Genomic DNA, 11394 nt, shown 5'->3' with positions numbered 1-11394 from the left:
CATCTGTGCTGTGTATGTGTGTGGTGTGCGGCTTGGGTGTTGTGTGTGGTGTGTGTGTGTGTGTGGTGTGTGTGTGTGTGTGTGTGTGTGTGTGTGTGTGTTGTGTGTTGTCGGTGTGTGTGTGGCTTTACAGAGGCCGATGTACAAAGATGCCTGACCTCTACTTGTTGGATTCGCCCCTTCACCCCACCTGACCCATTGTTGACGGAGAAAGAGATCTTGAGAGGTCTGTCCCTGTGGCCTCAACACTGAAGCTTTTATGTGGTCTGGGAGATGAGGGTGGGGATGGTGGGGTCTGGGAGATGAGGGTGGGGGATGGGGCTGGGGTCTGGGAGATGAGGGTGTGGGGATGGGCTGGGGTCGGAGATGAGGGTGGGGGATGGGCTGGTGTGAATGGTTTGCGTCTCCTCTCTCTGTTCTGGTTTCCGTCCCTCTCTTGTCTGTTTCGGTTTGCCTTCCTCTCGTCTGTTCTGTTCTGGGTTTCCTCTACTCTCTATTGTTCTGGTTTCCTCTCCTCTCTCTGTGTCTGATTCTTGGTGGTTCCTCTACTCTCTGTCCTGGTTTCCTCTCTTCTTTCTGTTCTGTTCTGTTTTCCTCTCCTCTCTCTGTTTGGGTTCCTCTCCTCTCTGTTCTGTTCTGGTTTCCTCTCTTCTCTGTCTGTTCTGGTTTCCTCTCTTCTGCTCTGTTCTGTTTCTGGTTTTCCTCTCTTCTCTCTGTTCTGGTTTTGGTTCCTCTCCTCTCTCTGTCTGTTCTGGTTTCCTCTCCCTCTCTGTTCGTGTTTTTGGTTTCCTCTCGCTCTCTTGTTCTGGTCCTCTCCTCTCTCGTTCTGGTTTCCTCTCTTTCTCTCTGATTCTGTTGTGGTTTCCTCTCCTCTCTCTGTTCTGTTCATGGTTTTCTCTACTCTTCTGTTTCTGTTTCCTCTCTTCTCTCGTTCATTGTTCTGGTTTCCTCTACTCTCTCTGTTTGTGGTTTCCTCTCTTCTGCTCGTTCTTGTTCTGGTTCCTCTCCTCTCTGTTCTGTTCTGTTCCTCTGGCTTCTGCTCTGTTTCTGTTCGGTCTTCTATTACTGTTCTGTGTCTGTTCTGGTTTTCCTCTACTTCTCTCTGTTCTGTTTCTTGGTCTCCTCTACTGTGCTCTGTTCTGGTTTTCCTCTCCTCTCTCTGTCTGTTGGGCATGTTCCTCCTCCCCTCTTCTCATATTTCGTTCTGGTTCCTCTCCTCTCTCTGTTTGTTCGTTCTCCTCCCCTCTCTCTTGTTCTGTTCTGGTTTCCTCTCCCCTCTCTCTGCTTCTGGGTCCTCTCCTCTGTCGGTTCTGTTCTGGTTTCCTCTCCTCTCTCTGTCTGTTCTGGTTTCCTCTACTCTCTCTGTTTCTGTCGGAAAAACTCACTGTAGTTGAGCTCCACTCTCCCCAAGCGGGCCTGAGAGGTATTTGGACTCTGTGTTCTCTCTTCTCACTCACTCACTCTTAGGCTCGCTCACTCTAACTCGGCTCTCGTCGCCTCTCTCTCGCTCTCTCTCGACTTCATCTTGCCTGCTCTCTCCTCTCTCTCTATCGAACTCTCTCTGCTGCTCTCTCTCTCTCTCTCTCTCTCTCTCCTCTCTCTCTCTCCTTCTCTCTTCTCCTCTCCTCTCTCTCTCTCTCTAACTCTCTCGCTGCTCTCTCCTCCTCTCGCTCTCTCTCACTCTCTCTTAGCTCTCTCTCCACTTGCCACACTCTCCCAAGCTCTCTCATTTTGTGATCGCTCTCTCTCGCTCTCTCTCGCTATCCTCTCGCTCTAAACTTAATGTTCAATGTGTGAAGGCTGTTATTAAATGGAGATGAGAGACATATATATAAGCATTGCCACATAGCAGAGTGAAATAGGATAGAATTAACTGACAGAAAGTTGAAAGGATAAGACAAATATAAAAATGTACAGTAAATCATTGAGACATGCACAAGAAGTACCAAGAGAATTAAAGACATTTCGAAATGTCATATTATGTATATATGACAGTATGAATGATGTTAAATAGTTAAAGTACGAAGAAGGGAGAATGTTAATTAAATAGACAGTAAATATGGGTTGTATTTTACAATTGGGTGTTTGTTCTTCACTTGGTTCCCTTTTCTTGGTGGCAAGACAGGTCAGATAGTTTCTTGCTTGGTGGTATTTCACCCAGTAGATATTGGGAATGTTATCGAAAATTTGGATGTTTCAGAATTCTTTGCTATCTGGTATTATATGAGGGAAAAAGTTATGTGTCTCTGATATTGGGTGATATTTGGCAGGAGTTAGGAGGTGGCAGCTCAGTGTTTCCACCTCATTTTGTGGGCAGTGTTGCCACATAGCCTGTCTTCTCTTGTAGAGCCAGGTCTGGCCTTCAGCAGCCTTCGTCAGATAGCAAGAGCTATTGCTCACTAAGTCTGGTGGTCATCTATTGAGTCAGAGGCTTTCCTTAAGTTGTGTGGTCTTGTCCACATAAGATTGGGCAGGAATCTCACGTTGTACTCTCTTTTAGGGCGCAAATAGCACTCTAATTGTTGCCTTCGCAGTGGTGTTTGTGTAAAAATTTGTTGCTTTCCAGATTGTGTTCAAGTAATTATATTTGTTGCTGGCATTCATTTTTGTTGGGTTCTAATTTGTGTGTGCTCGTCCATGGTGGGCTCTGTTGGGTCTGTTTGTGTTTATGAACAGTGGCGCCGCGAACGAGGTTGGTACGAGCTGTCGGTCTTTTGGGGGGTCTTCTCCAGGGTTTATGTTCTTCTGGTATCTGTGATGGCTTTGTTATGGGAAGGTGGGAGAATTTTAGTTGGTTGTAGGAATTTAACGGCTCTTTTCTGGATTTGATAATTAAGCGGGTATCGGCCTTAATTCTGCTCTAGCATGCATTATTTTGGTGTTTTACGTTGTGACACAGAGGATAGTCTATGCAGAGTGCTGAAGAAAAAAAAAAGTCTCAATTTGTTGTTTACTCCCGATTTGTGATTATTGGTGTGGTGAGCTTGGACCCGCAGACCTCACAACCATAAGGACAAAATGGGGTACTGGTTGTAAATCGCGAGATCCTAATTGTGTTATGTGAAAAAGTGTTTGTTTTCCTTTTTGACTGCCTTGCTCAGGGGGCAGAATGACAGATTTTTACGTTGTCAGCTCTGGGATTCGATCAGCAGCCTTCCGGTTACTGGTCTCAATGGGTAGTTAAACCACGTAGATGAATATCGTGAGGCCGGGTGCTGAAAGAGTGTTCTAGTGCCGGCTACCATAGTTCGTTGATATATATGTTGAAAGGGTGGGGTTTTAAGGGCCTGCATGCCCTGTCTCACCCCCGGAGTGTGTTATGCCAAGTTGAGTGCAAATCTTTTTTTGAAATCAAACAAAAGTAGTGAGAAGGACTTTGCATTGGTGTATTGGTTTGATTTGTTGTCGTATATGGGTGTGTCAGGGTGGAACACAGCTGTGTCTGTCGTACGGGGTAATTGGTAAAAACCGCAAAATTTGACATTTTGCTCAGTACATTTTTTTTCACTGACGAAATGCATGAGTTCTGCTGTTAATGATTAAATGCAGAGTTTTTCCCAAGGTTGCTGTTGACGCATATCCCACAGTAGTTTATTGTAGTCAACTTTTATCTCGCACTTTTGTGCACTCTCTCTCTCTCTCTATCTTTCTCTCATCTCCTCGATCTTTCAGCTGAACTGGCCGATAGAAAAGAACCGGCCGGTTGAGGAGGACCGTGGAGGGGGAGACAGCTGTGAAAGCGTGAGAGTCTGGACAGTGTTGAAAGTTAAGGGACTCCTACCGTTGCCCTCTTAGGACCTATTTCTGGGGCTGACTCTCCACAACTTAGTGCAACATCACAAAAAATGGAAAGCTCTGAAGGTGATTGGCTGACATACCTCGAATGGGCCTCGCACTAGCTGGCTGGTTCCTCTCAATGTTTTTCTTTTTAGGCAATGTTCTGTCCCACTGTTGCTTTCTCCTCTTCAGAGGAAGTGATAAGTCAATTTTTACTGTGTTAATCTCCTATTGGAAAACATGTGTTGATTTAAAAAAGTATTTTAAACCTACATTTGAGTTGGATATTGGTGTGCTGACCTTTTCCGTAGAGTTATTTGTCATTAGTCTACTGTGGCAGTTATGATTAAATTAACACACCCAGGCCTGACCCAAGCTCGTGTTATCCGTCCACACCCAGCAACCAGATGACAAATGTGTCCCAAGAGCTACGGAATTTGAGCGACCTTCTCCTTTCGCTGGCACCCTTGCCTCAACCCCAACTTACGACCACCTTCCTGCTCGCCTCATCTCAAAGGCCTAATCTGGACATATCTCTACCAAAATCTACCAGTAGGTAAGTATAAGACATGTAATTAAAGAATTTGGCTGTCAGACTGGTGAGGATGAACAGCCTTTGGATATATGTATAATAGTAGTCATTTCTACGTGTGGTTGACATGTTGTGCAATATTCATTCAAACATCTCTTTCACTCGGAAAGCAAATTCGACACCTACTTCCCTAATAGTTGGGTTTGGCGATTATTGATTCAACCGGTATGAGGATCCAGCCACCTTCAAAGTCATTTTGGTCATATCATGATGTTGGAATTTGATGTTTTTTGTTGTCTGTTGTTGCCATGTGTTAATAACACGAGTTAGGACACTGCATCTCATTTCACAACACACGTTAAAGTATAACAAAAACAGGCAGCTGGTCAGCAGTAATTTTCTTGTACAGTGTGAAAATATATTTTCACCACCTGAGAGTAAGGCAAGAGGGTTGAAAAGACATGTCACATATGGCTTTCTAGAGCAAGAAATAACTCCGCCTCGTGATGAAGAGCAAAAATTCCTGACAGAAATTGAAGTCGATGAAAGATTCTAAATCAAGAGATCACCGAGAACTTACAAGAATAGGCAAGACAAGCAATAGCTGTCACCATTACCTCCCCTTGAGAATGGTCTTTTCTATAAGGTGGAAGATAATATAATACACAAGGCTGCCCTATGACCGAAAAAAGATGGCCAAGAACAAGAAATGGGGAAGAGATGACGCCGACCACTGAATATGCTTCAACTGGGGGCATAAAAAAAGTCTTCCAAGGCAAGCTAGCGCAGCAGAGTTAAAAATATACTACGAGCCTGCGAACCCATAATGCTTCTGTTCTGCAAGCCCAGCAACACCCACCAATCTGGTATTTTTCATTAGTATCTTGCCTATAGCAGATGTTTCTACATTGAATTTTTTTACCAATAGCACCCGGTGCATGCGCTGAAAACAGAATCTCAATACGTGTTGTGCTGAGAATAAGTCTTTACATTTGGTGTTTCAGTTGGTGATTCCTCTTTCCTCAGATATGTGTTTTGTCTACATACTCCATTTTGTTATAATTATGGGTCCTTTTGAGGACATGCGGGTGCGACAAGCCGGAGAATGAGACTGTCCTCAAAGAACACTGCATGAATAACGGTGAATGATAGACCAAAAGAGAAGAAGGTCGTCTTTCGCACAGAAGAGGTCAGAGCCTTACTGAACATTACCTAGACCTCACAACCAACGACCGGTGATGGCAAAGGCTCACGAAGAACGACTGATGGGGGTGGGGGATGGGCTGGGTGAATGGTTAAGGTGAAGAGAGAAGGTTAAGATCAAGGTTGTTGTTGTCATTGACCTTGTTGTCTTTGACCTATTGAGCAATTGGGTTAGGTGGTGAGGTGTGGGCTTTTTGCAGAAATGTAACTTTGTGTCTGACATTCATGACCTTTGATCTAATTTTCAGACATTTGTGTTGTCAGCATCTTTCCTCTCAGAAATGAGGGCAAGCACATGATTGAACAGCAATGTGAAACTTTTTTTACAATGTAAATCTCTTCGCGTTCCTAGGAAACTACATGTTTTCCAAAGGTCACTTCATGCCTGTCTGTTAAAGTAAAGGTTGATAAACTAAACAAAGGATACACATATTTTCTCTTGCCAGGTGTCTGTGTAAACTGATGTCCTCCAAGACTCGTATCGTGGTCACCAGTAAGCTGGACCACCTTAAGAGAGCAGACAAGATCCTTCTGCTTCACAACGGAGTGTGTTACTTCTACGGCTCCTTCTCCCAGCTGCAGGCCAAGAGACCAGACTTCAGCTCCCTGCTCCTGGGCCTGGAGGCCTACGACAACATCAAAGCCGAACGCCGCAGCTCCATCCTCACRGAGACCCTCCGACGTGTCTCCATCGACGAATCCGCCGTCCTCCGTGGCCCCGAGCCCATCCGCCAGTCCTTCCGCCAGCCCCCGCCTTCGGTCATCAACGGCATCACGGGACCTCAAGGCATCACCATCGCCGGGGGCGACAGTCTCACAGTGGTGGAGAAACGTAAACAGTCGATTATCTTAAATCCATTAGCAACGGCACGTAAGTTCTCCTTCATCAGTACTGGGCCCCAAAACAGCCAGGCTCCAACCCCAGGGTCCACTACCATCGAGGATGGCGTGCGAGAGCTGTCGGAGAGGAAGTTCTCTGTGGTGCCCGAGGATGATCAGGTGAGGGTGCTTTTCTATTTTTTATTTACATAGTGCTCTTAGAGTTCGGTAAGATCAGAGGGGGGTGTCTCTTTATTAACAACAGCTGGAGTGCGATCTCTAATATTAAGGAAATCTCGAGGTTCTGCTCGCCTGTGTTAGAATACCGATTCTGGCACTAAGACCGCACTCAACGAGCTGTATAGGGCCATAAGCAAACAAGAAAATGCTCATCCAGAGGCGACACTCATGGTGGCCGGTGATTTTAATTTCTACCAATATGTCACCTGTGCAACTAGAGGTATACAAACTCTAGATCACATTTTCTCCACACACAGAGACGCATCCAAAGCTCTCCCCAGCCCTCCATTTGGCAAATCCAACCATAACTCTGTCCTCTTGATTCCTGCTTACAAGCAAAAACTCAAACAGGAAGTACCAGTGACATTCTCAATACAAAAGTGGTCAGTGAAGCAGATGCTAAGCTACAGGACTGTTTCGCTAGCACAGACTGGAATATATTCCGGGTTTCATCCGATGGCAGTGAGGAGTACACCACATCAGTCACCGGCTTCATTAATAAGTGCATTGACGACGTTGTCTCCACCGTGACCGTACGTACATATCCCAACCAGAAGCCCTGGATTACTGGCAACATACACACTTAGCTAAAGGCTAGAGCTGCTGCTTTCAAGGAGCAGGACACTAATCCAGAAGCTTATAAGAAACCCTGCTATGCCCTCCGACGAACCATCAAACAGGCAAAGCATCAATACAGGACTAAGACGGAATCCTACTACACCGGCTCTGATGCTCATCGTATATGGTAGGGCTTGCAAACTATCACGGATTACAAAGGGAAACGCAGCCCAGAGCTGCCCAGTGACGCAAGGCTACCAGATGAGCTAAATGCCTTCTATGCTCACTTTGATGGAAGCAACACTGAAACATGCGTGAGAGCACCAGCTGTTCTGGATGTCTGTGTGATCACGCTCTCCATAGCCGATGCGAGTAAGACCTTTGAACAGGTTAACATTCACAAGGCCGCAGCGCCAGATGGATTACCAGGATGTGTGCTCGGAGCATGCGCTGGCAAGTGTCTTCACTGACATTTTCAACCACTATCTGGCCAGTCTCTAAAACCTATATGTTTTAAGTAAATCACCATAGTCCCTGTGCCTAAGAACACCAAGGTAATCTGACTAAATGACTACCGCCTGAGCACTCACATTTGTAGCCATGAAATGCTTTGAAAGGCTGGTCKAGGCTCACATCAACACCATCATCCCAGAAACCCTGGACCCACACCAATTTGAATACCGCCCCTACAGATCCACACTCCACACTGCCCTTTCCCACCTGGACAAAAGCAACACCTATGTGAAAATGCTGTTCGTTGACTACAGATCAGCGTTCAACACCATAGTACCCTCCAAGCTCATCACTAAGCTAAGCACCCTGGGACTGAACACTTCCCTCTGCAACTGGATCCTGGACTTCRTGTAAGGCAAGGTGGTGAGGGTAAGCAACAACACATCCACCACGCTGATCCTCAACACGGGGGCCCTTAGAGGTGCGTGCTCAGTCCCCTCCTGAGCTTCAAGTTCCTCAGTGTCCACATCACTAAGGACCTATCATGGTCCAAACACACCAACACAGTGGTGAAGAGGGCACGAAAACGCCTCTTCCTCCTCAGGAGGATGTAAAGATTTGACATGGGTCCTCAGATCCTCAAAAAGTTCTACAGCTGCACCATTGAGAGCATCTTGACRYMRMYSAMCACTGCTTGGTATGGTAACTGCTCGGCATCCGCAAAGCTCTACAGAGGGTAGTGCTTACAGACCAATACATCACTGGGCCAAACTCCCTGCCATCCAGGACCTCTATACCAGGTGGTGTCAGAGGAAGGCCCTAAAAATTGTCAAAGACTCCAGGCATCATAGACTGTTCTCTCTGCTACCACACGGCAATACCAGCATGTGAAGTGTGGGACCAAAAGGCACCTGAACAGCTTCTAACCCCAAGCCATAACAGTGCTGAACAGTGATTCAAATGGTTACCCGGACAATTTACATTGACCCCACCTCCCTTATTATTTATTTATTTATCTTAATTGTTTTGCACTGACTCTCTTGCACTGGCTCTATGCACTCTCACTAGACTCTACCCACACACTCACACATGCTGCACTGACACTCCAACACACACACACACTACATACGCTCACGCACACAAAACACATACGCTCACACACATAGACACACTTTCACACTTCACATACGCTGCTGCTGCTCTGTTTATTATATATCCTGATTGCCTAGATTGCCTCACTTTTACCCCTACCCATGCATACATACTGTATTACCTTCATTATCTCTACTAGCTCGTACCCCGGCACATTGACTTGGTACTGGTACTCTTTGTATATAGCCTCTTTTTTGTTTTTGTGTTACTATTTCCTTTTTTATTGAACAAAATGGTGTCATACTTTTTAACTCTGCATTGTTGGGAATGGGCTCGTAAGTAAGCACTTCACTGTAAAGTCTACACCTGTTGTATTCGGCGCGTTGTGACAATTGAAGTTGGTCTTATTGTGTTTTATTCGACATGTTTTTCATTGATTACTTGTATAGCTGTTACACTGTTTGACAGGAGAGCTTGTATGTAAACGTGTTTACACTACTTTGCTGTATCTTGTACAAATGACAAATAAACTCAGGTCGTTGTTAATGAGAATGTGTTTTCAATGATTTACCTGGTTAAATAAAGGCAAAATATATACAAAAAAATCTAACTTTAATTTGATTTGATTATAGGTGGAAGAGTCGCTGCCCCGGGGGAACCTGTACCACGACGGTCTGCAGCACCTGAGTGGGCAGCGGCGCCAATCTGTGCTGCAGTTCATCACCAACGCCCAGGGGCAGGGCAGGAGGGAGCAGCTCCAGACATCCTTCAGGAAGAAGCTGTCCGTCACGCCGCAGTGCGAGCTGGCCTCTGAGCTGGATATCTACGCACGACGCCTGTCCAAAGATAGTGTCTATAACATCAGTGAGGATGTGGATGAGGAGGACATGGAGGTAGGTTCAGTGAAGGCAGCAGCTTGGACGTTTTCCCCTGTAGCTGCTGGTCTTTAAGAGCACATGGAGGTAATGGTTAGGATCAAGGAGTTGCCAAAGGGACGTCATAGAATGTTCACCAGTGTTTGAACCACCTTTTCCAAAGTAAAGTTTGAACATAAAAGTTTGAAGACAAAACACAAAGAACAGCTAGGTTTTAGTATTTAATTTGACATATCTCTTTTGTCTGTTTGCAGCAATGCTTTGCAGACGAGCGTGAGAACGTGTTTGAGACGACGTCGTGGAACACCTATCTGCGTTACATCTTCACCAACAGGAACCTGGTCTACGTCCTCATCTTCATCTTCCTCATCTTCGCTCTCGAGGTAATGATAGCTTTAGATGATCCCTGTCTTGGATATACTGTAGAGCAAGGATAGACAACTGGCGGCCCGCGAGCCACATGCGGTCCGTGGCCTCCCTTTTCAAGGCCCTCGGATCAATAATTTTTTTTATTTTAGGGGGGGGAACTCAGTCTGGGTCTTAACTTACTGTTGTGAGTTAGAATAGTAGAATACACAAGGTGAATTTTAAAATGTGATTGTGCATCAGCAGTTTTTCTCTTGTTATTTCAGTCACTGATAGTTAGTCAGTTATCCCATGTCAGCTAACATTTTTTAGATTGCGAAGTTAGTTTAGCGAGCTATCTAAACTTGTTATCATGGTCGAATTACCGGCCGGGGGCCCCCATGATGCTCGCAGACCAGCGAGCAATTGCGGCCTCTCATTTTTATTAATTTTTATTTAATTTAACCTTTATTTTTCTAGGCAAGTCAGTTAAGAACAAATTCTTATTTTCAATGATGAGTTGAAATTCTTTGTGGCACCCATCCCCATCAAAGTTGCCCATCCCTGCGGTAGAGATTCTGTAATAAACAATAACATCACTGTATTAGAGGACAGATGCTATATTAACCGATAACATCACTGTATTAGAGGACAGATGCTATATTAACCGATAACATCACTGTCACTGTATTGAGGGACAGATGCTATATTAACCGATAACATCACTGTATTAGAGGACAGATGCTATATTAACCATAACATCACACTGTATTAGGGACAGATGCTATATTAACCGATAACATCACTGTATTAGAGGACAGATGCTATATTAACGCGATAACATCACTGTATTAGAGGACAGATGCTATATTAACCGATAACATCACTGTATTAGAGGACAGATGCTATATTAACAGATAACATCACTGTATTAGAGGACAGATGCTATATTAACCGATAACATCATGTATTAGAGGACAGATGCTATATTAACCGATAACATCACTGTATTAGAGGACAGTGCTATATTAACCGATAACATCATGTATTAGAGGACAGATGCTATATTAACCGATAACATCACTGTATTAGAGGACAGATGCTATATTAACCGATAACATCACTGTATTAGAGGACAGATGCTATATTAACCGATAACATCACTGTATTAGAGGACAGATGCTATATTAACGATAACATACTGTATTAGAGGACAGATGCTATATTAACCGATAACATCACTGTATAGAGGACAGATGCTATATTAACCGATAACATCACTGTATTAGAGGACAGATGCTATATTAACCGATAACATCACTGTATTAGAGAAGAAGATGCTATATTAACCGATAACATACCTGTATTAGAGGACAGATGCTATATTAACCGATAACATCATCTGTATTAGAGGACAGATGCTTATTAAACCGATAACATCACTGTATTAGAGACAGATGCTATATTAACCGATAACATCACTGTATTAGAGGACAGATG

General features: G+C 44.6%; 1 protein-coding gene across 1 annotated transcript in view; it reads left to right on the top strand.

The window, feature by feature from the left end:
- Positions 1-11394, top strand: part of LOC111962718 (cystic fibrosis transmembrane conductance regulator-like) — a 90840-nt gene that overhangs the window by 45824 nt on the left and 33622 nt on the right. The window contains 3 exon segments of the mRNA XM_070439875.1: positions 5959-6511; positions 9307-9567; positions 9804-9932. Coding sequence (XP_070295976.1) covers positions 5959-6511; positions 9307-9567; positions 9804-9932 — 943 coding nt within the window.

The sequence above is a fragment of the Salvelinus sp. IW2-2015 genome, linkage group LG4q.1:29, assembly GCF_002910315.2.
Source record: "Salvelinus sp. IW2-2015 linkage group LG4q.1:29, ASM291031v2, whole genome shotgun sequence".
Taxonomy (NCBI): domain Eukaryota; kingdom Metazoa; phylum Chordata; class Actinopteri; order Salmoniformes; family Salmonidae; genus Salvelinus; species Salvelinus sp. IW2-2015.
The sequence above is the reverse complement of the archived record's forward strand: the minus strand, read 5'-3'. Positions and strand labels throughout refer to the sequence as shown.